Source organism: Thamnophis elegans, chromosome 1 (genome assembly GCF_009769535.1).
Source record: "Thamnophis elegans isolate rThaEle1 chromosome 1, rThaEle1.pri, whole genome shotgun sequence".
Taxonomy (NCBI): Eukaryota; Metazoa; Chordata; class Lepidosauria; order Squamata; family Colubridae; genus Thamnophis; species Thamnophis elegans.
The window spans coordinates 168,868,523-168,895,551 of NC_045541.1; the positions used below are offsets into that span (position 1 = coordinate 168,868,523).

At 42.7% G+C, this 27,029-nt stretch overlaps 1 protein-coding gene across 1 annotated transcript in view; it reads right to left on the reverse strand.

The window, feature by feature from the left end:
- Window positions 1–7,344: 7,344 nt before the first annotated feature.
- UNC13A (unc-13 homolog A) overlaps window positions 7,345–27,029 on the reverse strand; it is a 127,440-nt gene continuing 107,755 nt past the window's right edge. Inside the window, exons 38-44 of the mRNA XM_032214197.1 lie at window positions 24,902–24,931; window positions 19,873–19,929; window positions 18,894–18,974; window positions 16,660–16,807; window positions 11,605–11,697; window positions 10,498–10,657; window positions 7,345–8,150 (exon numbers count right to left, since the gene is read on the reverse strand). Of these exons, the coding sequence (XP_032070088.1) occupies window positions 7,859–8,150; window positions 10,498–10,657; window positions 11,605–11,697; window positions 16,660–16,807; window positions 18,894–18,974; window positions 19,873–19,929; window positions 24,902–24,931 (861 nt within the window). The 3' untranslated portion in view covers window positions 7,345–7,858. The remainder of the gene's footprint in view (window positions 8,151–10,497; window positions 10,658–11,604; window positions 11,698–16,659; window positions 16,808–18,893; window positions 18,975–19,872; window positions 19,930–24,901; window positions 24,932–27,029) is intronic.

Here is a 27,029-nt window from a genome sequence, read left to right on the forward strand (position 1 = left end):
CAGAATTGAAGTCCCCTCCATGCTGGTTTAGTGGCTAAGATGCTGAGCTTGTTGATCAGAAAGATCAGCAGTTCGGCGGTTTGAATGGATGAGCTCCTGTTACTTGTCCCAGCTTCTGCCAACCTAGCAGTTTGAAAGCATGTAAAAATGCAAGTTGAACTCTTCCACAGTCATTACTTATATTCATATCAAATGTCAAAGATTCCTACAATTAGCACGAAAGCTAATTGTAACCAATTGACACCCTTTCTACAAGATGTAATGTAAGATGATGGGGTTTTTTGTGTTGTTTGTTTAATAAAAATAAAAATTTCTTGCAAAAAAAAATGCAAGTAGAAAAATAGGAACCACATTTGATGGGAAGGTAACAGCGTTCCATGCACCTTCGGCATTTAGTCATGCTGGCCACATGACCACGGAGACGTCTTCAGGTAGTGCTTGCTTTTCGGCTTTGAAACGGAGATGAGCACCGCCCTCTAGAGTCGGGAATGACTAGCACATACGTACAAAGGGAAACTTTACCTTTATCATGCTGGGGAATTCTGGGAGTTGAAGTCCATATTTGCCAAGATCAGACACCCTGGTTTATATGGTTGCTAGTCCTACACAAAGAGAGCAAATATCAATGTCCCATTGCAGTGTTTCTGAACCTTGGCAACTTTAGAATTAACATCCTTGATATAGATTCCTTCATGACAATCTGTCTCCAGCCTGCTCCCTCAGATCTTCCAACAATATATCACTATTTTCCTTGCTGTTGCTCATCCTCTTCTTTTTCCTTGCTCCTTTCCAGCATTAGAGCCCTCTGTAAGAGTCGAGTCTTTTGCACAATGTGTCTGAAAGTAAGATAATTTCAGCTTGGTTGCTTTGCTTTCTTGGCCATCCATGGAATTCTCAGGAGTTATGAGCATCAATGATTTTCCTATCTTGGTTCATTTACTTTGATATGGTGTCCCCTGGAAATACTTTCGCTTGCATGCTTCTGATTTTGTAGGTATAGACTTAGCATTTGATCATCTTTTCCAAGAGTATCACAATACTGCTTGTAAAAACGTTAACTATCTTGGACAACGTTGGCCTGCTGATTCTCTGAGACTCAAGGATACTAATACATTATAGAAACCTCGAGGGTAGAGGGGCTATTTAACCAGTTTCAACCCTTAGGAAAGTAAGGATGTTACCCCTGTATCTCAAATCTGCTTTTCCAAAAGGCAACATGATTTTCTTGCTCCCCCCCCCCCCCCTGAAAATGTTTCGCTTTTCATCCACGAAGCTTCTTCGGTGAAGACGTTCTTCACTGAAGAAACTTCTTGGATGAGAAGCAAAAACATTTTCAAGGAAAAAGAAACCCCAAGAAAATCCAGTTGCCTTTTGGAAAACCACATTTGGGACAACATGACCCATGATCTGGATGATTGAGAATCTCCGTAGATGTGATTATGTACACCAATGTTCCCTCTAATTTTTTTTCAGTGTGAGCGGAAAAGTATAGTGTTTGAGCGGCACATTTTCATGCCTGAGCACCTAGGTGAATTTTTTCACATATGTCACCTAAGACAACAACAAAATCAGTATTATTTGAAACTCAAAGTTATGTTTATTCAAGGTACCCGCTTAATTAAAAGTGTTATATAATATCAGTATCACTTAACAACGCTCCTGCTTAGCAACCAAAATGTTGGCTCAGACAGTCTGGCATTTGAAGCACGCAAGTCTTAAAGCTGTTGTTACAAGACCCTTGCACCCCTAACCCTTTAGGGAAAAAACCTCCAGAGGTCTTCAAACGTGACAGCTTTAAGACTTGTGGACTTCAACTCCCAGAATTCCTCCGAGGGGAATTATATATTTGGACTGTTTCATAGTTACATTAGAGAACTACATTGTTAGAACTTAGCACAAAAGATACCTTTTATCTGAAAATCCAAATAGAGTAAACCTGCTACTATCCCAGAGCACTAATTTCATTTGTCCCAATCTGTTTTACGAGTCTGTATTAAAATAGATAGAAATATTTTCACTAAATTTTGTAGATCTATATTTCAGGAACCTATCAGAAGTTAGGGCAAGATAAAAGTGGAAGAATGAATTTTGTTGCAGGTCATGGGGATTTTTTCAGCATCTTAAAAGTGGAGCGCATGTGCATTGAACTAGCAATACCCATTTAATAACAAAAGGAAATGGCTGAATTAAATTTGGTAAAGTTGCAAGCGAGCTGTAAAAAGCTTGTGGTTTTTAAAATCATAGAATCAGAAGGGATACTGGAGGTCTTCTAGTCCAGCCCCTTGTCCAAGGCAGGAGTCTTTATATCATCTGAGACAAATGGCCGTCCAGTCTTTTGAAAACCTGCAGCAAATGAATTAAGATTCCATTGATTTTAATTATTCTTACTGTCAGATTTCTCCTTATTTCCATCTTGAGTCTCCTGACAAGTTTCCATTGCTTCTTGTCCTGTCCTCAGGTGCTATTGCTGCCACCTCTTCCTCCTCCTCCTCCTCCTCCTCCAAGAGCACCAACACATTTGCTGCCCAGCGCTGCGGCTGAGGTGAAGCCGCCGAAGCTCCCGCTGGTGCCCCCGCAGCGTTGGGCGGAAATCCGGCAGTGCTGTTGGAGGAGGAGGAGGCGAACCAGCCGGCCACCGCCGGCCACCGCCAGCCCCGCCGCTCTTCCCGCCCCCTTCCCAGCCCCACAGTCCAGCGGTCGCAGCAGAAGCAGCCCCGGGTCTCCGCTGCCGCTCCCCGCATTTTCTGGACGGGGATCCCTTGGAGAGGGGATTCCTTCCTGCGAGACCCTGTCCAGAAAATGCGGGGAGCAGCAGCGGAAACCCGGAGCAGTTTCTGCTGCGACCACTGGACTGTGGGGCTGAGAAGGGGGCGGGAAGAGCAGCGGGGCTGGCGGTGGGCGGTGGTGGCAGGCTGGTTCGCCTCCTCCTCCTCCAACAGGCAACAGCACTGCCGGATTCAGTTGCAGCCGCCTGCAAAGGACTTCCACACGTTTCCTTAAGAAATCTCTGCGCGGCAGATAAAAACTGCTGCGTGGGATTTTCTTGCAACGTGCGTGGCCGCGCACGCGCGCACCTTAGAGGGAACAGTGATGTACACCACCTTAGCTATAGAAGGTCATGGCACTCAGTGCAGGGTTATAGGTAATCCCTGATTTATGACCATAATTGAGCCCAGAATTACATTGTAGAAAGCAATGTTGGTTCTGGACCCCTTAATGTTCTCAAGCAGTGGTTCTCAACCTTTCCTTCAGGAAGATCCTTAGAATCTTAGCTTAGAAACAAGGTCAGGTGAAGTATCAGTGCCGCTTTATAAAACCCTAGTAAGACCACACCTGGAATAGTGCAACTATGATCACTATACTACAAAAAAAGAGGTTGAGACTTTGGAAAAAGTTGAGAGAAGAGCGACTAAGATGATCAAAGACCTGGAGACAAAACTATATGAAAAACGGTTACAAGATTTGGGTTTGGCTAGTCTAAAGGAAAAGAGGACTAGGGACATGATAGCAATATTCTAGTATTTCAGGGGATGCCACAAAGAAGAGTGGGTCAGATTGCCTTTAGAAATCGTGGGTGCTCCATCACTGGAGGTTTTTAAGAAGAGACTGGACAGTCCCTTATCTGAAATGGTATAAGTTCTCCTGCTTGAGTAGGGGGCTGGACTAGAAGACCTCCAAGGTCCCTTCTAGGTTTATTCTATTAAACTTAAACTATTGTGTTTCTGTGAAAGTATTTCAGAGGTGGTATTCAGCAGGTTCTGACCAGTTTTGGGGAACCAGTAGTGGAAATTTTGAGTAGTTCAGAGAACTGGTAAATACCACCTCTGACTGGCCCCACCCCCATCTATTCTCTGCCTCCCGAGTCCCAGCTGATCGGGAGGAAATGGGGATTCTGTTTCCCCTGGAGTGGAGAGGGAATGGAGATTTTACAGTATCCTTCCCCTGCCATGCCTACCAAGCCATGCCATGCCCACAGAACTTCAAAAAAAATTAATCCCATCACTGGAATAGTTGTTCTTTGTAACTTTCTAATCTAATGTCTGCAGGGTATTGCATGTAGAGAGGGTGGGGTTCACTTAAACGATTAGTATGTTAGGATATTGGCTCACTCTGCACTGAAGTAGTTATAGATGTTCTTCATCTGGAATCGCATTATGCAGATTTCGGTGAAAAATATTGATCGTACTTTACTGCAAAGGGAGAGAACTAGTTATAAGCAGAAATGATGAAAATAACAACCATGGGATTTGTTTTTGTTTTTTTAATGTCAGTTAATAAAATATTTGTATAGAGCCCCAAAATTTCAAAATAGTGCAAAACATCTCACTATCATGCATCCATTGTTGGTAAAACCATTGCTCAATCCACTTCAGGTATGTATGTACAGAACAGACAACATGAAAACATATTCCAACATGTGTGCTACACAAACAGAATTAACTTCATTTTATTGTTTGGGGATTTAAAATTTATTGTGATCCATTTTGTTGTTCGTTTCAACTACATGCCAAAGAGAAAAAATTGAAGGAGGAACCAGTTTGGGGGGGAAGATGGAGGGAGATGCCTACCCTTGGCTTCTTGTCATCTCACTGTGCTGGATAGGGACGGTGCCAGATTTGTTTGTGCCAAAGTGTGCTGGAGACAGAAATGGAAATTTTTGCTTTACCTCCCCTGCAGTCTTAAGAGGATTTCAAGACAAGGCTTTTATTGTGCGATTGTCCTGCCTTGTTCACAGAATTTTGCAGAAGATCCAGACAACTTTTCATTTGTAACCTACACATTTTCCTGCTGTTGGTGCCATCTTGCCCCAGAAAAAAATCTGTTAAGGAGGGAAGAGATGAAATCACCTTGCCACAGGTTTTGATTTGCTAGCCACAATAGCTGTCTGCCTGGATGCAACTGTTGCCTAAAGCTTCCCCCCACCACCACCTTTTTATTTTTTTCCCAAATGCGATTTATATAAGTCTGGTGGATTGTGCATATGTCTGTGTGTAAACATTCAACTCAAAATCCTGATACTTTGGTCCCAAGCAATTCATAAAAAAATTAAACATTTTTGAAAAAGAGGAGGGACAAATGGGGGTGGGAGAAGAGAGAGTTCTGATTAATAGAGGGAGGAGTTAAGCTTGGAAGTAGGTTTGTGCAGTGTTTGGAAGAGGTGACTATGCATTTTCCAGCGAGGGGATGTATCAGGTTTAGGTGGACATCACTGTCTTTCTTTCTGGGCATTCTTCAATGTTTTCCTCTACATGTCCAAAAATGCCTTGGAAATCTTTCAATCTCCAGATGTCGGGGAGATCAAAGATCATAGGTGGAATACCTACATTACATGCAGAAGTTCCCGTTCTTGATTTCTGCTTTTAACAGGATCCCATTGGAGGTGGAGGGGAGGAATGAGCTGCCAATCAGGTGCAAATAGTTAAGGGCAGAATGAAAAAAAATAATCTGCCTGATGTAAGGCACCTTTCTAGGAAGCCAAGATAGTTATCAGCTTGATCTAACTGGTTCAGAGCTGCCCAACCAGTGAGAGTTGATCCCGTATCAGATAGCAAACAAGGAATGAGAATAACGAGTTGTATTTCAGTGGCAGAGGAGCAAACTGGGATGGGGTGGGGGCAGATAAGCAAGGAACTGGCAAATGACACCAACTGATGGGCTGGGTGATCAGTTCAATCCATATATCTGTAAAGTCATAGAAGCATATGGACAGAACTGGCCAAGCTGTTACGATTGATGCAGCTTTCAGAAAGAGAGCCCTTCTGCAGATGTGACATCAATGAGGAGATTTAGGACAGTCATGATGATCATTTAACTTTTCCAAAAGTTGGGCCATCCTCAGCAATCCCATAAACAACTGCTCTCTTCAGAACATTGCTCCTTTGGACCTCATGCTCCTCCCACCCCATATATCTCCTCCCTTTAATGTTCAGCCTTTGTCTCTCTCCTGGAACCTCTCAAACCTTGAATTCTTTCCAAAATTACATACTGTAATCCCGCACCTACAACGCCCTATTATCTTCTTACTGGTAGTGGAACAAATACTGCAGTGACACTCCACGTTCACATACCTCTCCCTCATTCCCTCTACATTCACAAGAATAAACCAGCTTAGTTTAGGTGTGTTATCTGAATAGAGCCAGGAATTATGACACACTGGAAAAAGAGCCAGGGCCAAACCCATTGATCAAATGCTTCTTTCCTTGAGTAAAATAAAATTGCTTGAATTAGCACAGATGCGCCATGCTGTTGTTACCAAGTGTGCAGAAAGGTTGCCTACAAAATTTCCCCTGGCTGAATTTTTCCACGTACCCATGCATTCTGAAATACCTGGTTTTATTTCCAGATTGGGCATTTACGACTGTCCATTTTTTCACTTCTAAGATACTTAACGTTCTTATTACAATTTTCAGTCTTGAAACTGTCCCCTGTTCTCCCATGCATTACTTTTGTATGTTCGTGTGTAAACAAACGCCACAAAAAGAAGTGAATCATGAGATAATTGTGACGGTAGCAAGAGTGCAGTGTGATGTTTTGCCAATGCTCACAGCCGATGTTCACGAACATTGATAAAACCTCACCCAGTATTGTGATGCAACCAAGATTTGAAGGTGGGGTAGAGTTTCAATGCATATACATTGCATGTACAAATAGTAACTCAAGGGTTTGAAATGTGTGCATGAGACGGGGGGGGGGGGGGAATGACACAATGGAACTGTAAGACTGTAGCAAAGTGCATGCTTCACTTCTGGAATTAAATCCAGAACTTCTTAATGGAAAGGAACTTCTTAAAGGGAAATGAAATGGGGAAAAAAGTCCTAAAATAACAGAACAGAAAAAAGGAAGCCATAGCCCTTCAGATGATGGACTACATTCCTAACATTATCTGATTGCTGGGCTTCCTTGAAGGCCACAGCAATAAAAGAGTTTCATGCTGATCCCAAGGTGGTGAAATGCCTAGCTGCCATTCTCTAGCTTTGCCTCAGTGAGCTGATAACTTGGTGCTAGAATTGCAGGGAAGATTCGGATGTTATTTCTTTAGCTCTGCTGAAATAGGGTGAAGACAAAGAAAGCTACCTTTCCCAGTATTACATATTTGTAACTTATCCTTATTTCCACTTGGCACAGGGATTTCGATTTTATTTAGAGTCGGCTGCTAGTTCAATCCCCAGCATTTTCAGTTCACAAATTAGGCAGCATATAGTGGGAAATATTCTTCCACCACTGAGACCTCAGAGCAATGTTTCTCAGCCTTGGCAACTTATGATGGGTCAACTTCAACTCCCAGAATTCCCCAGCCAAGCATGCTGACTGGGGAATTCTGGGAGTTGAAGTCCAGTCATTTTACTGATACTAAGATTGAAAAACATCTGCCTTAGATAGCAGCTGCCAATCCACGCTGGAAATACTGGGTTGGTTGACAAACACCTTGATTAAATGGAAGGCAGCTTCTGATGTTTATCAGACAAAAATGTGCCAGGAAAGAGGGGATGGCGGGAGCTTATGCCAAAATGTAGTCAGCAGCATCTTTGATTTTTGTTAGAATCCTTTTCAGGGACAAACTCTTCGCTCTCTCACCTCTCTCTGCTTCATGGGGGAATTTTGGCAATGCACATGTATTTGAAAAGGTGTGCGCGACGTGTGATCCTTGGCAGCGGGAGCAAACCTCCCAAATGAAAGAGGTGAGGAGCAGGAAGGGCCAGGGTGAAGGGGCAGAAGAAAGGACAGCTCTGAAAACTCTATGGCTTTGACATGGCTGTATAAAAGAGGGAAGGGACCAGGAAGAGAAGGGAAGGCAATTCTAGCAGACTGTGGAAAGGGAACAAGTGGGAGGGGGAAGTCAGGGGGAGGCAGATTGGTCTTAGCTGCTGCTGCCCTCCTCGGCTGAGCGCGTATCTGACTTCAATTTGACAAACTCCTTGGCCACCTCGTCATTGTTTCTCTGCGAGAGGATGCGCAGCACCGTGAGGCCCGTGTCATCCATGTGAATGCGCCGGCCCAGCGGCAGCCAGCAGGCACAGCTGCCCCGCTGCACGATGTCCTTCAGCTGCAGGATGGCGATGCCCACCGTTCGGTCTTCCCGTGCAAAGCAGTAGTCTTTGACGCAGACTTGCAGCTCGTAGCACTCTGGGCCTGTCTCAGTGCCGAGGGTGCTGGAGGTGGAGGAGGAGGAGAGGAAAAGCAGGAAACAATAAGGTTTCAATTTGCAACCGAAAATTCTTGCCTCCATCTTATGAAAAGGACATAGGTTGAAATCTATAGAGGCCACATTAGCTCAGGGTCCTCCTTGGCACACTATGCTGATCCATGTTTTGCTCTCATTTTCACAGCTAGTTTCCAAACTGTTACTCATAAATTATGACCAGAGGAAACTTTTCTCTGCCTGCCTCTCTGTGTCCTCCTCCCTTGCTGGGCTTTTCAGAATGGACACTTTTGATTCTTACATGTATTGACTCAGTGATACTGTTGATGCAGATTGTTAGCTGATGAAATGTCTCAGATTGACTGTGATACACCACTAGGTAATGCATCAAGGTACTTGATTCTCAATCCGTGCTGTATTTACAACCAGCACTTGCAATGCAACTTTCCACAGGATGGATGCAAGCTGCAATGTTGCCTCTTGCAATTTCATTTAGCAATAGCAGTAGCACTTATATACCGCTTCATAGTGCTTTTACAGCCCTCTCTAAGAGGTTTATAGAATCAGCCTATTGGCCCCAACAATCTGGGTCCTCGTTTTACCCACCTCGGAAGGATGGAAGGCTGAGTCAACCTTGAGCCTGTTGAGATTCGATCTGCCAAACTGCTGGCAGCCGGTGATCAGCAGAAGTAGCCTGCAGTACTGCACTCTAACCACTGCACCACCATGGCTCTTTTCCTATGGCACATGTGCCAGAGGTGGCACGCAGAGCCCTCTCTGTGATGAAGCGTGTCATCCCCAGCTGCACTTCTGGTTTCCAGCCAGCTGCTCTTTTCCATGCTCTCTTCCGGAGCATGGAAAACAGCCAAAAAACCAAGCGGTTTTTCATGCTGTTTTCCAGGTTGTTTTTCGTGCTGTTTTCAGGCTATTTTGGGGTGTTTTTGGCTTGTTTTTGGGGCCTGAAAAACTACCTAGAAAATGGCCCAAAAAACAGGTATGCACATACTGGCCAGCTGGTCTTCGGGTTTCTGGTGCTCCGGCACACACACATGCAATGTGCCTGTACGGGCCTTCCAGTTTGGGCACCCAGTGCCGAAAAGGTTCGCCATCGCTGCCTTAGACCAAGGCTGCAAATGCATCTTCTTCACAAAGCCTAGAATTGTGCTCCCACCCCCCTACTTTCCTTTAGTGTACAGGTGCGTCTTTTCTGCTCAAAATGATGCATTTTCGTTTTACAACTGCACGTTCTGGAGAACCAGGTTTCGATGGTAGTTTCACATCAGCAGCTTGTGATTGCACCTGCCATATATAGAGTTTGGCCCATAGCACATACAGGTAGTCCTCAAGTTACCTTTAGTGACCGTTCAAAGTTACAAGGGCCCTTTTAAAAAATGACTTACAACCAGTCCTCCTGCTTATTGTCATCTCAGCGTTCCCACGGTCATATGATCAAAATTCAGGCACTTAGCAAGGCAACTGCATGTATTTTACGGTGGTTGCAGCAGGGTTCTCGGGGCCTTGCAATAGCCGTTTGTGATATTCCCAGCCAGCTTCCAACAAGCAAAGTCAATGGGTGGAAGCTGGATTTGCTGAACCACTGCATGTGTCACTTAATAATTACAGTAATTTGTTAACAAATGTGGCAAAAGTAGTAAAATCAGGCATGGCTCACTTATCAACCATGTTGCTTAACAATGGAAATTATGGTCACAGTTGTGACTAAGTCAAGGAATATCTATTCTTTTACAGTACACCTTTAGTAACAATAGCACTTAGACTTATATACTGCTTCACAGTGCTTTACAGCCCTTTCTAAGAGGTTTACAGAGTCAGCCTATTGCCCCCAACAATCTGGGTACTCACTTTACCGACCTCTGAAGGATGGAAGGCTGAGTCAACCTTGAGCCTGGTGAGATTCAAACTGCCAAATTACAGGCAGCTGGCAGTCAGCAGAAGTAGCCTGCAGTACCGCACTCTAACCACTGCGCCACCATGACTCAATACTCCACATGACTATATAATGCTTCAATTTGAAGTAGAAGCCTTCCCAGTAGATATGTGATCTTGGGAAGGTGATGCAAGTGCTTTAATGAGACAATGACAACGCACCTCTTCCAATCCAATTCAAGGCATCGCACTGTCCTAATAGTCCACTTTGCTCTTTCCTAGCATCAGAACTACAGTCATTAATTGCAGGAGAATGCAATTACTTTACTGGATCATTCTCCCCCCCCCCTTTTTTTTTTTAAAAATCAAGTTCCTTTTCTTGCCAATAGAATTCTCAGGCCAGGACAAATTTTGCAGAGAAAAAAAACGGTGTTGCCTCTATTCAAGACAGGGAAATCAGAAACACTCACAACTGGATGCTCTCATTGTATTTGGGGGACCAGCTGTTGTTCTTGGACTTAGTAGCAAATTTCCTTTTCTTGTCACTGAGATGTGGCCCAATGATGTTGACTTCAATGAAAGGCCGGAAGATGCCCGATGTCTGCCACTTGAGATCATTGGCAGCCACCACTAAGGCAGAAAAGAGAGAGAGGAGAAAGGACTGTGGCTTGACTTCACCTCAAAGGAAATCATGTGGCATTTATTAGAGCAGAAGAATATGGAACTGGCAATCTGTAATAGTCTGGATTTCCTAAACTACAATTGGTTATGCGTCTAATACCTTGACATTTGTTAATTCAACTGTTTTTAGAGCGTTACATATTGCCTAAATCCTAAATAGTGCACGCCACTTGCATTATTCAAAAAGCTTCATATATATCTATATATACATCTTTATAACAGCTCTATCTGATAAACCAATTGCTCTCATGCTCACTTAAGACATATATATATTTCTCCATTTGCCTTTGTTTTTTTCCATATCTACACAAAAAAACGTTCATAAAGACAAATGTGCGTTTTTGGATGCAGTCACAGGCAAAATAGAGATTGCAAGCACGAAGGGAGCAGAAGAACAAAATGGCTAGTCACATATCATTTTGACTCTGGATGGTATATATTTCTAAACCCCAGCCCCAAGTAGAAATGAGTCCTGCAGTATTAACCAATTGAATAATCTAGATTGCTAATGAATCAACACAGGACTGTAATATGCTGCCTTCCCTAATAACTAATAACAAATGCATACAGACTTGACAAACTGTGGTTCTATGTATTTCTAGTGTAGCTAAAAGTCATAGTTTATGGCGTCTTTTCCGACTTGCCATCATCTACTGTATATGTGAACATTTCAATATTTTCCATTTTTTAATCCACCCCAACCTGAAGACTCTGGGCAGTGGGGATAAAAGTAAAATGTCAGAATAATAATAAGCCAGCAGATGTGACTCCCAAAAGTGAAAAGAAAGGTAGAATAAGATTTAGTGGCTTCCCAGAATGCATTGGATCTAGAAGCCCCAGGTAGTGTGGATTTCTGCCACTTTGGGATATGCCTTTGTCTGGTGATCATCACTGACCTTTGACCGTTACTTTGTGTTCGCTGGTTCCAGGATGGGTGAAAAACTCGACATGGACAGAGACTTCTCCCACGGGGTCATCTACTCCAGAGCCTTCATGGCAAAAGGAGGAGGGCAAGAGGTCCCAAAGTGGCCAGACAAGAAGAGAGCAGAGGAGATCACCATTAGTCTTTGTCAGACCAGGTGCCCTGTCCATCAATACCATGCAGGGATTCAGGGCTGCTGATTTCCTTGGACTGGTTCTCCTTTAGAGGCACCGCTGGCTTTGAGTCTCTTAACAATGAGCCCTTCCCTCTACTAGACTGGTTAAGGCTTTCCCTCTCACAATTTTTTTTTTTAAAAATGCCACAATAATATCCCAAAATCTACTTTGTTGATCTATCTGTTTATTTCTTCCTAGCATTTTACTGCAAGTGTAGGGTCTTCTGGTTTTTTTTCCAGATCAACACAGTGATGATACTGAACATTAGCTGTGGCAGAAATTGATCACCTGACTTATCACCCAAGCCTGATATTATAGGCTGAGAGAGCGTCAGTAACTCAGTGTCATGACTGCTGCTTTCGTGATTAAGGTAATCTCTGGTTTCCATCCATCCATCCATCCATCCATCCATCCTCCCACCCTCCAGTCAGCCCACCAGCCAGCCTGCCAACCAGCCAACCAACCAACCAACCAACCAACCAGTCAACCAACCAACCAGTCAACCAACCAACCAACCAACCAGTCAACCAACCAACCAACCAACCAGTCAACTAGTCAACCAACCAACCAACCAGTCAACCAACCAACCAACCAACAAACCAACAAACCAACAAACCAACAAACCTCGAGCATTAAGGACCCCATAGTTCAACTTTGAGCTACAAATATTCTTTTCTCTGTCTGTCTGTCTTCCTCCCTGCCTGAGTATCTATCTATCTATCTATCTATCTATCTATCTATCTATCTATCTATCTATCTATCTATCTAATTTATCTCTCTCCCTCTCTTCTTCTCTCTCTCCCCCAACTCCCCTCTCTCCATCGTTATATACTATATTTGGCCCCAAATCTTAGAAGAGACTGGTTTGCTTCTGGGCCATGAACCAAACAACAGCATCAACCTTACTTTAACATCAGTCTGCAGGACTTTCCCCTTTGCAGTTGTTCTACCCCTATCCCGCAGCTCCACCCCCAGACCCAAGAAGCAGGAGATCAGTTCCTTGTTCAAACAGGCTTCCTCCACAAAGGAGTTTCACATGCAGCAAAGGCCAAAAGGGAAGGCAGGAAGGGTGGGTGGGAAGAGTCAGTCTGCACAGGTGCACAGGGCCAGCAGTCTGGTTAGATAGCGCGGGCAAGGTCTCAGTCCAAGATGGGAGCAGCAGTGTCAGAGGGGAGGGGAAAAGGAAGAACTGGTGGCAGCAGGGCAGCCACGGAATTGGGAAAAAGGGAGAACAGAGAGGGTTTCTGCAGGTTTCCCAGGGGTCAGACCCTCAGGAAAGGGGGCTAAGGCTGCGGATCTCAGAGCGAGGGAGAAACAAGATATTTCATCTCCCCTTCCATCAGGAAGTTCCTAACCATAACCAAAATGATTTGCTGTGTGTATGTGTGTGTGAGAACAGGAACACACAATCTGGTTTTAAGCTCAACTCAAGAGTCAGAAAACTCTATCCTATAAAGCTCATTGAGAACTGCAAGATAGGAGACAGGGCAATAATCCTGTGCTATGATTTGTCCTTAGATATGTAGAGATAAAGGGCTTCTGTGCATGGAGATTCTCTTTGCTAATGAATGTAGCTAATGTAGGCCTTAGCTTGCATGCTATGCACAGCTCTCACTACTCTTAAGTCTTCACCTATTTCAAGACTGCTGGCAGATATCTCGCCTTTGTCTTTTGTTCTCTGACTAAAGACTTTTAAGTGTTGGGAGTTTACTGTAGTAGGGTCACAGTTCTGACCCCCTTCTCTGTCCAGTAATGAATGCCGAGACAAGTTTAACTGGAATGTCACAGCACTTTATTAGCAAGAAACCAAAACCTCGGTGGCTGAAAGCCAAGCATAACAAACAGATAAGAACCTTGGCAGCAACTCAGACTTTGACAGATAATAGCTTCTCCAGCATTAGGAATGACGTTGAATCCTGCAAAACCAGGCTCCTCCCAGTCTCTCTTTAAATACTCTCTTGAGAGGAGCCTAATTACAATCACCTGGGTCCAATTATCTTTGGTAACTGCGTAGCTGCTCTCTACATCGATCTGCCCCGCGTTGCCAGGCATCCAGGAACAACTCCCTTGGCTCCTCCCCACTGCTCCAATGCATGACGTCTGGCTCACACTCCCTTGTCTCCTCCCCACTGATCCAAGGCTCAGGCGCCTCCTGGTGGCTAACCAGCCTCTCTGGCCCCTGCTCGGAGTCGGAACCCTGTCCAGGGTCCTCCACATCCTCCAGAGCCAACTCATAGGGCCCCTTGCTGTCGGAGTCTGGTGGCAGCTCCAACGGCTCCTGCTGGGCCACAACAGGTCACTATCCTTTTTTTTTTCATTTGTAACGGCCTTTTTTATTTGTAATGGTGCCTCTTTCATTAGCAATGCTCTTTTTTGCATTTGTAATTTTAGTTTGTATTGTGTTTCTTTTATTGGACTTGACTACAGGCATTGGCAGAATAGGGAGATTACTTTAAACCCGGTCCTTAAAGTTGGTCTAAATACACTTTGCACAATGATAGAAATCGTGAAAGGAAGACGAGGGGCAAAAAATAGACAGTCTTTGGTAATTGCCTAGATCCGCAGCTTTTGCCCCCTGCATGCTTCAGATCTTTAAAAACCCATGCCTTTCGTTGCCAATAAAAGGTTTTTAAAAAAACCGCATACATACAAACCACCACCACCCCAATCCCAATTCCTATATCACATGCTCAGACTCACTGGATCCACAAGGCTTAAAACCAACAGGTCATTTCCATGTGCTAAAGGCAAGCAGGGGGATGGGCAAACTGGTGGTGCAAACCCCCATGGCATCAAATCAATGTCCCCTTCCTCACCCCACCCTCCTCCTCCTCCCCCACCACCCGCGATGTGCTTGCAGACGGGTATCATTCTGATGCATTTGGTGCACTTGCAAAAAGAGGCTCAGCCTGAGGGTACCAGCACTTGGAACAGGGCTAGTTCAGAACATCCCTTGCTGGAAGAGAAAAGGAACATGGTTTTGGATTTGGCTGCAAGGCTGCCCCCCGCCCTCCATTTCTCTTCCAGACCTCCGCCGGGATGGCATCCTGTGCTTCTGATTAGCCTTAACCAGTGTGGTGGGATGAGTGGTGCATTTGAAGATGGGAAGGAGTGTCAGGACAATGGTATGACACGTACCCTTCTCAGGATAGGTTTCTTCACTAAGAGTAAATCTAATCCCTTTTCCACCATGGACTAGTAATGGCAAAAGGAAGGAAGGGAGGGAGGGAGAGAGGGAGGGAGGAAGGAAGGAAATGATACAATATTGGAAGGAAAAGGAGAAGGAAGGAGATGATGGTGGTTGGAAGAACAAGGACAAAAATGCGCAGGAAACAAGAGAAGGTTGGAAGGGAGGAATGAAAATGGGCAGATGGTGGAGAGAAAAAGAAAAGAAAGATCTGCTTTAGAAGGCAGCTGGAGAAGCAAAAGGTAGGTTAGGGCAAATGCCAACTTGAATGCTAGAGAAGAAGGCAGAAAAAGGCTAAACCGGAGTTATTTAGTTATTGTACTAAATTCATTAGCCACTTCAATCTCCAAAGCAACTTTAGGCTAAACCAAATTTTCTGAACTTTGGCAATTTTAAGACTCCCCAGGCTGGCTGGAGAATTGTGGGAGTTGAGGTCCACATGTCTTAAAGTTACCGAGGTTCAAAAATATTGGGCTGAGCTAATGTCCAAGATGCTGAATCCTGTGACAGCCCTATTAAAAAAAAAAACATATCTTTCGGAAGATGAGCCAAAGTTTCCCATTTCTCCCCTGAAGCAGCAGTCAGCAATCATCTTCTGCATAGGCCAGAGGCCATGCTGTCACCACTGCCACTATTATGGGGGGATGTACCACAGCACCAAGGCAGCTAATGAAGCCATTGCCAAAATGTTGGTCTGAGAGGTAATGAGAGTTGTCTCCTTCTCTCTCATGGACAGGGTGAATATATTTCTTTTTAGGACCATGGGCTGGATGATTTTGGGGTGGCAGGTCACAGCAGCACAAGGGCCGTAGGCAGCCAACTTCTGCCCTGAACGGATGTTTGCATTTCCTGCAGAAGCAAATCAGGTGCCTCCTAGCAGCACATGGAGCCTGAAGCCAGCAGCCCCCTCATCTTGGCTGTCCAAAAGATTTAGGAATAGTTTCTGAAATAGCCTAATAAGTGGATATCAGAGGTGGTATTTAGCCAGTTCGGACTGGTGTACCGGCAGCGTAAATTTTGAGTAGTTCGGAGAACTGGCAAAATATCACCTCTGGTTAGCCACACCCTCCCACCCCCATCATTCCCTGCCCTATATTCTCTTGATTTTTAGCTCAGCTGATTCACATGGCAGAGGAGATTGCCACACCTCAGCCGAGCTAAACAACAGCTCAGCTCACCAGCGCTGACACCGATGGAAGTCTTTGAGTGTTGTGCATGTGCGCAGAGCGTGCATTAAGTGCACACGAAGTGCGTGTGCATGCGCAAAAGGGTCCCTCATAGAACCGGTAGGAAAAGATTTGAATCCCACTGCTGGTGGATATGAATAGGCTTGCCTGCCCATTAGAATATACGGTGCAGAGTCTGCTTCAAAACAATAGCAGAAGCCTTCATGGGAAGCTCCTAAGCAAATCTATGAAGGTAACTCCCTTTTCTTAATGTTTTCTCATTCAGAAGAGTGAGAGGCACTCAGGTGGACTGCTTCGGACTGTGGAGGCCCCATTTAGCCACCTAAAGAACCCAAGAAGGACTCTTGAAGATCAAAGGACCCCAAAGAGGTCTTTAGTCTCTTTGAAAAAGTTGGAAGCCTTAAGCAATTCCTATCCACCTAACCCCCCTCCCCCACAGTTTCTTAGCAAGTGTGCACGGACCCCTCTGGGCAGCTTACCCTGAGTGGACTGGGTCTGGACGAAGGTTTTGATGAGCAAGTCTGTGGCTTGTGTGTAGAGCGAGAGGGCGTAGCGCAGGGATTGCAGATCTGGGCTTTTCTCCAAGAAGGTTTTTTTAAGACCAACTCCTCCTGCATGGAAGTATTGCTGATGGGGACAAAAAGAGGGATGGGAAAAGCAGGAAATCCATTTTAAGTACCCACCCTGTACTTTCAAGACTCTCAACCACTGGTTATACTTGGACAGGAGACGGGGGGGGGGGAATGCTTTTGAAAGTGGGGCTTCCATTTTCACAGTTCTCCTTTCATATGTCTGTAGTCATAGTGGCTTGTTTAGTTAACAGATTTTTTTTATTATTTTTTCCCTTCTACAACACTTTATAGTCATTATATCAACATTGTTATGTCATCATACCTGTACATGTATATAATATTTCGCTTCTATATTTACATACCTTTATACACAGTTCTATATATATTTATATATATTGTTCTTTGGCTTAATTAATTTTATTCTTGTTTTGCAGCCATTTGTACCAATTGTTCCAAATTTCATAATATTCCGACTCTTCTTTATCTTTTAATTTCAGTGTTAATTTGTCCATCTCTGCACAATCCAAAGTTTTTTTTTATCACTAATTCCTCTGAGGAGGTATTATTTTGTTTCCAGCATTGGGCAAATGTTATTCTAGCTGTAGTTAGCAGATATTTCTCTGTATATTTCCCTTTGATTATTCCCAGCAGAAAGATTTCAGGTTTGTATTTTATCTGTTCTCCTGTAATTTCTTACACCCATTTCCAAATTTTTATCCAATATTTTTGTGTTTCCGAGCAGATAGTCATATTGGCTTGTAATGGTGTCATTACAGGTAATCCTGAACATACAGCCATTTGTTTAGTGACCGTTCAAAGTTACAACAGCACCGAAAAAATGATTTATGACCATTTATCACACTTACGACCATTGTGGCACCTCCATGGTCTCCTGATTAAAATTAGAATGGCAACTGGCATATATTTATGACAGTTTCAGTACCCCCGGGATCATGTTATCTTCTTTAATGAACTTCTGACAAGCAAAGTCAATGGTGAAGCCAGATTCACTTAACGACCATGTTACTAACTTAAGAACTGCAGTGATTCACTTAACAACTATGGTTAAAAAAGTTGTAAAATGAAGCAAAACTCACAACAACTGTCTTCTTAAGCTACAGAAATGTTGGGCTCAATTGCAAGTTGTAAGTCGAGGACTATCTGTACTGAATCAGCACTTTCCTGGTTTGCATAAAGCACTATAGTATATAAATAAATAAAACTGGCTGGATTTAGGCAATGCCCAGTGTTACCTACAAGTTAACCATAGTTAAATCTTATTTAGACCTGTGTAAATTTAACGGTAAGTTCTTCAATTCTTCTCTAGCCATGATACCAGTTTACCTCATTTCCATTCATTTCAATTATGGTCAACATCTATGAAAGGACTGGGTGTCACTGACATTATCCTACTTTATAGTCCCAGGAAGAGCAAAGATTGGATCTAAGGTGGCGGTTTCCTCAAGGCCATTCAAATAAGCAGCAGTTTGAACCCAGAACTTTCCAATGGTCTATATACTATACTAGCTGGATAGCTGTGCTTCGCTACGAAACTATGTGATCAGGCTTGATAAAGGCAACTGGCAGTTGGAACAGAGTTCTTTTCAGGTGGGGAAGGGGAGTAGAATGTCTAAACTCCCAGCCCGCAGGCCAGATGAATTCATGCGCTGGCAATGCCCATGTAAGGCAACTGGAGTTGGAACAGAGTTCCGTTCAGGTGGGGAGGGGGAGTAGAATGTCTAATTCTTTAGCATCGACGCATGTCGATGTATAAGAAATAAATACTAATGATGTTCATTTCAAAAAATCCTTTCTTAGGGAGCACCTAGAAGCCAAGAGGAACATGCGTGCCGAATTTCAAGTTTGTAGGCTTTACAGTTCTGGAGATTTCATGATGAGTGAATGGTATTTGGCTTTTATATATATAGATTGATTCTAAAATGACAAATACTGAAAAATGGGAATTCCAATTAAACCCATATGTCCCCACTGAAATTCAGCTTGTTCTCAGAATCTGAAACAGTCTTTCTCAAGTTTAGGAACTTTAACTGCCAGAATTTCCCAGCTTGTTCCCAAGCTTGAATAACCCTGATTTAGAATTTAGCTAGGATGAAGGGTGAGGAGAATGTAGAATTATTTACCTTGATGGTATCCAGAGCAAGTTCCACCACAGCACACTGTTTGGGCGTCAAACTCTTAGCTTCCTCACGTACCATGTGATCCTGGCAGGAAGAAATCATGATGTGTAATAACTCTCTGCACAAAATACCCATAACGTCTGTTTTCTATACATCTCTAACCATGAGCCACTCTATATATTCATTCTGAGGCTGCATTTGGAAACCTAGACCTTCAAGAAGGGCATTTGGGTGATTTGAATGGGAAAGGAAGAGTGATCAGGTTGTAAGGGGTCACAAACCTTAAAACAACATTTTGATCTACTGGGTTGGTTGACCTCATGCACTGTCTCACAGTCTGTAGTGTATAGACTGGTGTTTCTTAACCTTGGCAGCTTTAAGATGGGTGGATAGTTGGGTTCTTATCATTTCTATGATGTAATTGTCCTCTTTCAATATGCTAGTAGGACAGAAGCTGGTCTTCTGTCTAACCGATTCTGACTTTGCTAAGGAACAACATAGGGCAGTGATGGCTAACCTTTTTGTTGTCACAAGCGCATGTGTGCATGCAATAGCGTGGCCGCACCCATAATGCAATGCATGCATGACCCCACCGTGTGTGCCCCACTCCCCATGCATGACTCCTGTACTCTTTCATGCATGCGCCCCACCCCACCCCTCACTTATTTTTTGCTTCCAGGTTAGTGCAGGCAGCTTTCCAGGCCCAAAATGGGGCACAGAGGCCACCCCTGCGTGAGCCTGCAAAATGCAATGCGGGCACCCCCGCGCAGGTACCCCTGCACATGCATCTCCTGCATGTCCTCCACCTCCATGCATGCACGGCACAGACCTGAAGATCAGCTGGCCGGCGGGAGGCGTGCACGCATGCGCAGTGGAGCTGGCTGGGGCGACGACTGGCATGCCCGCAGAGAGAGTTCTGTGGGCCACCCGTGTTTGCCATCACAGACATAGGGCACTGCTAATCTTTCCTTGCATTGCTTACCTTCAGTTTTGAAAGCTGCCCTAATTCCTTGGCTGCATTGAAGATCATCTGTGTACCCTGAAGAGCAGGAGGAATGAAAAGAAGAAAGGATATATAATAAAGAGGAGTAGGAGACAATTGCATGCCCACTAATATCACATGGAAGTAGAGATATGTGTTCATAATTCAGGATAAGAAAATCAAGGCTATTCAGGAGGGCTTGTTTTCTCAAAAATTTGCAGGAATGCCATTATAATATATTGTATAGTTGATTTATTATGCCACACATGGAATTTATATTATGGCTTCTTAGGTAAAGGACTGTTGAGTCAATTACAGTGTTGATAAGTTGTGTAACCAAAGGATTTAATGGTCATGATAATTTGGTTTACTGGTGGCAAATTTTTAGATTTTTTCTGATTAGATAGTCGCTTTGTCTCTGAATAATCTACTTTCATTTCTAAGAAGAATATTATTTATTTGTAAACCTAACAAAGATAATTAGATATGTAAATACATACCTTCCAATTTTCAGAAAACCTGTTGTTCCTTTTATTAGGTCTTCATAGTCTTTAAAGAACATTTTAAATGAAAATGCAGATTCCTTAACATAACATTTCCTGACTTAATATTATTCACAATTTTTACCTGAGTGGAAAAAAAAGAAACCTCTGAACCTCTCTTTCTGAATTAAAATGTCTTTGATTTTAATCTTATGACATCGAACCAGAGTTCCTGTTCATGATCTAAAACATGGTGCCCTTATTTTCTTCCACAAAATGTAAGAAAATACTGTTGGACTACATAAAAAAGATATGGTGGATGTGGTTAATTAGCCAAGGACATTTGTGAACATTATTTAACCCAACTACATGGCACCTCCCAGATTTATTAGATCTACATTTCAAAACTTCCGAGCTAATATTCCTCTAGCTACCAATCTTGGAAAGTCCATCTAGAAGCTGCATGGGAGGGAAGCATGGTTTATCTTCTGCTATTGACCTTATTCAGTACCTAGACAGCACCCCATAAAGTGTAATGTCAGCAGATATCGTGATTACTGCAGAATTCTCCTCTCTCTCTCTCTCCCCCCCACTCTCTCTCTCTCTCTCTCACACACACACACACACACACCATGCAGTGCATCCTGATACCATCCACCCAAGGGTTCTTAAACCACATAAATGTGAAATTATTGACATTCTAAAAAAGATCTCTAATGAGTCCCTCACATTCAGCTCATTGGAAGTTATCCAATGTGGCCCCAATGTTTAAACAGGGAAATGGAAGAAATCATTGGCTGATCAACTTAATGCTTGTGATGGGTAAACTGGTATAAATGAGGATGAAAGAAAAAAATCACTACCCTAAGCCCACAGAGGAACAAATTGCATGGATTCTACAATTCTATTCCACCAATTTTCTTAGGAAGTATCAACAGCAATGTGGATTAAGGGGACAGCCCTGGCCCCCAGCAATCCCTACTACACATGATTCAGTAATGGAATCATTCTGATATGATAGGAACAAGTTCTGATCTTTTCTAACATGATTATGACAAAATCTTTAGGGTTTTTCTTCTTCTTTGTAAACCATTTACTGGCTACATGCACAATTCAAAGTAATGAGCTCCATAATCAATAGAAAAGTATAGAATAGTCCTGGCTCCTACCACTTGAATAAATTTCCAAGAGAGATCCTGAACCTTAAATAACATAAATGACATCCTCCTCCTCCATACATATTCAATTCCTGACAGTTGCAACATTACTGATAACGCCGTACATATGAAGGCAGCCTGTTTCCACTGGTGGAATATGCATACGTTCTGCTGTAAATCACAAAATGCCTAGTAGAGAGAGAGGGCTTTTGAATAGCCATAATTTATAAATCCAACTTTCCCAATAAGAGACTCTCAATACTGCATCTTGTGGCTACCCAGACTGTTTTTTGAATCATTGCCAACCACAACAAAATCCAGCTCATGTCCCTTCATTATTTCAGAAACACCCCCCCCCCAGTCTCTGGAGCAGGAGGGGGCAACTGACAGACCCCTTGCAGCAACCAATCCACTATGAGGTTCCAAAGCACCCCTGAAATGGACAGGACCAAATATTTTGACGTCCGGCATTTCTATGTGTTAGTGATGGGGGCATTAAAGGACAATCTAGGGCAGTGATGGCTAACCTTTTCCCCATCGTGCGGGGGGAGCGCAGGGAGGGGGTTGTGCGCGGGTGTGCCCACACCCACAATTCTATGCGTGCAACCTCCCCTGCGCATGCGCGTGCAACCCCCCTGCTCGCATTTGTGTGCAACCCCATTCCCGAACTTCCAGGTTGCGAATAGGGCAGTTTTTTGCCCTCCGGAGCCTTCGGGAGGCTTTCCTGAAGCCTCTGGAGGGCGAAAAATGGCCCAACGCGCAAACTGAAAGTCCATTTGCATGTTGGATTGTTTTTTGCGAGGGCGAAAAACGACCCCAAATGAAGGCCAAAGTCAGCTGGAGCTAACAGGGCAAAGCTGGAGCTAACAGGGCAATGGCCTAACAAATGGCTCCGCGTGCCACCTATGGCATCTGTGGCATTAAAGCCAGAGAGCTCATATTTAGACTAAAGTTGAAAAGTCTTTCTCTCTCTCTCTCTCTTTTTTTTTTGGGCACAAATTAACTTTGGGTTTTCACTGCTCTGGTGTCATAGTATTATTGGTTACACTACTTCTGAGATCAAATTAAACGTATTGGAGATAAAAGGATGCCTTCTGGAGTCTTCTGTTGCCCATTCTTTTAGGTTCATCCAAACAATTATGCAAACACAAACAATATTATTCTATTTGGCCAACAAACAAGCCTTAGACTGACCCCAAGCATCTGTGTTTCTCCCTATCTAAAAATTGTGATCATTTCACCCTCAAAATGGGCCAATTTTGGCTGCTTTCTAACTTGTGAAAGTTTTTCTGAAGGTTTCCTACTTTTAGCTTGAATCTTATCCTTCTTTTGCTTCTTTGAAGATTAGAGGTTTTGCTGAAAGGAAATGAAACCAAATCTCTTTGAACAATGAATTCTGCACCTGGTCCCAAGCTGAGATGATTGAGATTACAGCACTACTCAGGATTTTTACCTCATAAAAGCCAACCTCATAAGAAGATCCTATGATACTGCAAGTAGGCACATTTCTTCCAAATAGCTCGAATAAAATTCAGCAGCACTCAATTTCCGTTTTTAAGAAAAACAGAACAAGAGGTAAATATTTCTGCTTGGTTTAAGTCAGTGTTTCTCAACCTTGGCAACTTGAAGATGTCCGGACTTCAACTCCCAGAATTCCCCAGCCAGCATTTGCTGGCTGGGGAATTCTGGGAGTTGAAGTCCGGACATCTTCAAGTTGCCAAGGTTGAGAAACACTGGTTTAAGTCCTCTTTTTTAAAAAACTGTGCCATAAAATCTCTCCACTAAAGCTGGAAGAAATTACTATGTTTGATGTATCAACCTTGGTAAAACTTCAGCAATACCAGTAGATTCCTTGCATCCCTGAGGCTGATTTTTTTTTAAACGTAGCCTCAGTTGCAGAAGCTTGTTCTGCCTGCTTTGTATCTCTGATTGAAGGAATAATAAGAATAAGAACAATAACAACAAAATAAATTCAGATTATTTTTCTCTTGGATAGGGGGAGCTACAGTATTAGTTTCCCTTCAGTGTGAGCCTTTTCAGAGGATTGGGGCTATATCCATGTGTGCCACAATTCTATTAACACAACTTTGCTTACACTCTTTCTCTAGGTATTTACTGCATATACGTATAAACACTACAGGAAAGGACTCTTGACACAACCAGGCTATATATTCCTCCCTGTAGTTATATAAAGAGGAAACCCTAACAATCAACGGAATAATGTTTTATGCAACCCAGCCAGCAGCACCATGTGAAAGCTCCTAACATCCTTTGACAACATCAGACCAACTCCTGGTGTGAATGGGGCCAACTTGAAAGAGTAAGGCGGTTGGAGTTGTATATGTTTTGGTCTTTGGAACAAAATGGTGCTTTAAACTCATAATGGTTTAAAGAACCCATTTGATCCGTTATCTCTTGACATTAGTTTGCCACTATTGTCTGAATATGAATAGGAGGTTTTAAAGAAAGAATTTGAATTAGTAATAATCTGACTTTCTGAAAAGATCAGATTAAAATTTGAATTTGGACCCATTCTACCTCACAGTCCCCCATAAAATGATTTTTTAAAAAAATCCATTACATTCCACATGGGTAGACTGCTTTCATTTGGATCTATTAATCCTTCTTTTTTCCATTTGTTTCACAGACACCCAATATAATCAATCATTTTATCATCCATCCGTCCATCCATCCACTTTACAGTTTATTCCTCTTATATTTCAAGTTGCCATTTTTATGGTGGTTGCTATGCAAGTCGTTATGTATTAACCTCTACCCCAGCTTTGGTCAATTGAAGCCTTCATATTATGTGTTTATTCTCAAGGAAAGGAGATATTGCTTTTTTTCTCCCAACTATGCACAAGGAATCTTTTCAACTGATGATCAAGATGCAAACATTTTATATAGCAACACTGAGAGCCCCCCCATATTCTTGAAAAGTCTCATTTGCTTGTAACAGATTCCTGCCCCATCTACTCAATCATTTCCCCACATATTTGGTTTTACATCATCATTCCCTCTTAGGCCCTATGGTTTGGATGTCTTCTGCAGCCCTCCAACCCAACCCAACCCCCCCTTGCCCTCCCGCAACCCACTCACATGCAGACAATCAAGCAAGCAAGCTGAGCAAAAGATTTCAGAAGGAAAATATTAAACAATTACTTGGGATTTTGGTTGGAAACAGAGACTAACAAACACACGAGGTTTTAAAAGAGCAGCCAGTTCCAGGTAGCAAATTCTGGTAAGAAAGAAGGACAAGAGAGACAAATGGACAAAGGATTCAAATGACCACAAGAAAGAAAGACCAGGAGGTGGGAGATCTTTACGGGGAGGATAGGCAAGAAAACAAAATAGATGAAGCAGACTAAGAATTAAATGTAGAATCCTTACTTCAGTGTGACTGGGGAGCTTCACCCTAGTCTGTGGAAAGAACAGTACTATTGGTATGATTGCAGCATCTAGAAAACCCATGATAGCAATACAACAACACCTTCTCTTCCCCACAACCACGCTGACATCAGATGTCATCTCCTCAATGACCACGATGGCTGGGACAATAGAGTTACTGACACACCTGGACAATATCAGATCTGGAGGAAAGCTTCTTTTATAGTAAATTTCATGACCACTTTATGGAAGATTGATCTGCATTGCTATTTTGAATGGGTGGAACAGAAATCAAGAAAAATTAAACCAGAGTTGCGAGAATTTTCATGACATATCTGCCAAAACGACTCTTTTGTTTGAATTTAACGATAAACTTTAGATCTGATTTCCCACAGATTAATTATTATGAATTCATGGGGATACTTTTGGAATTCCTCTCCTCCTTGATGGTTTTCATAGTCTTTATTCATGATCCAAAATGGATCATTGATAGTCCATTGTTCTAAATTTTAAAAATTTCCATCTCTGTAGGAGTCTTCTGTTAATTTCCTAATTGTCTGCTAAACTTCTCCTTTTGGATATTTAACCCAGACCAGTCAGAATTTGGGTAGTATCTCCCATTAAAATTATGATAAGAACTAATTCAGTTTTTGGAATATAAGCAGGCTTAAGACTCATGTATCAACTTTATATATAACATGCTTAAATCTCTGCCCTAGGAAATCATCTAATTTAGGGCCAAATTATGACAATGTCAAAACAGATTTAAATCCTCACAGATTTAAATAAGTGACAATTAATAGGAAGCAAATGATGTCTTCAATAAACACCATTGATTCGATCTTTGTTTTCTGAGTCAAGATCAGAACAGCAAATATATGGATCTTATTCACATCACAACTCTTTGCTTTGAACATCTGGTTATAAATAAGGGAACCTCCAGCCTCTTAATTCCTCTGAGGAAAGAAGGGTGGATCTTGATAGAGCTGTGCATGCTTCAGCAGTGATTGACAATTCGTTCACATACAGCATACTCTTAATTAATTAATACCCTCAATAAGCATAAATCAATTTACAGAAGAAAAATCAATGAATCCATTTACACAATGGTGATAGCAAATGCATAAAAAATCCAACAAAATTAAAAATACCACCAGAAATTTGAATTTTGGGAATGAATTTATTGGGAATGAATCTTATCTATCATCTATCTATCTATCTATCTATCTATCTATCTATCTATCTATCTATCTATCTATCAATCATCTCAGCCCTGGCAACTTTAAGATATGTGGACTTCAACTCTCAATCAATCCAGCATGGTTGGCTGGGGAATTCTGGGAATTTAAGTTCACTCATTTTAAAGTTACTAAGGGTGAGAAACAGTTTATCTGTGGTATTTAGTACATTTAGTTGGGAGGAAGACCTACTGAACCCACCAAGGCTTATTTCTCAGCAGAGCCAAGTTTTCATTTTATATACTCTGTGCATAATGTACATACAGCACTCATATTATGCTCTTCTTTTATCAGGCAATCTTTCCAACATGGACTGATCTAGAATGATGTGGAAAAGTTGTCCCATTAAAAATTTCCACAGGCCTGTCTTTTGTTCCATGGACAGCACTGGTTAAAATTGATAGGTGAGTGGCTGGAATGCAAGACAAACTGATCCGATCTGTTTACCAGAGATGTATGGAGGTACATATCGTGCATAACAGTGGCATCTCCAAGTTAGCTGCTACCTCCATCCCTGTTATCTCTCCTCTATCAAATTAAGAGGATAAGGAACCTTGAGGTAACAATTTTGGAGTTCTACTTCCCTTGGCATTACAGATTGACTATCTGTAACACATATCACATTATGCAAGCTGCTGCTGTACAGTATAGACACAGATAAAGGTCCTCTAGAACAGGGCTCTCCAACCTTGGCAACTTTAAGCCTGGAGGACTTCAACTCCCAGAATTCTGGGAGTTGAAGTCCTCCAGGCTTAAAGTTGCCAAGGTTGGAAAATCCTGCTCTAGAAGACAAAATCCATGGTACTACACTAAACAGCCCCTCCCCAGACAATCAAATCAAAGACACACAACAGTATATATCTTTACAACATAAACTATGAAACACCAATGGT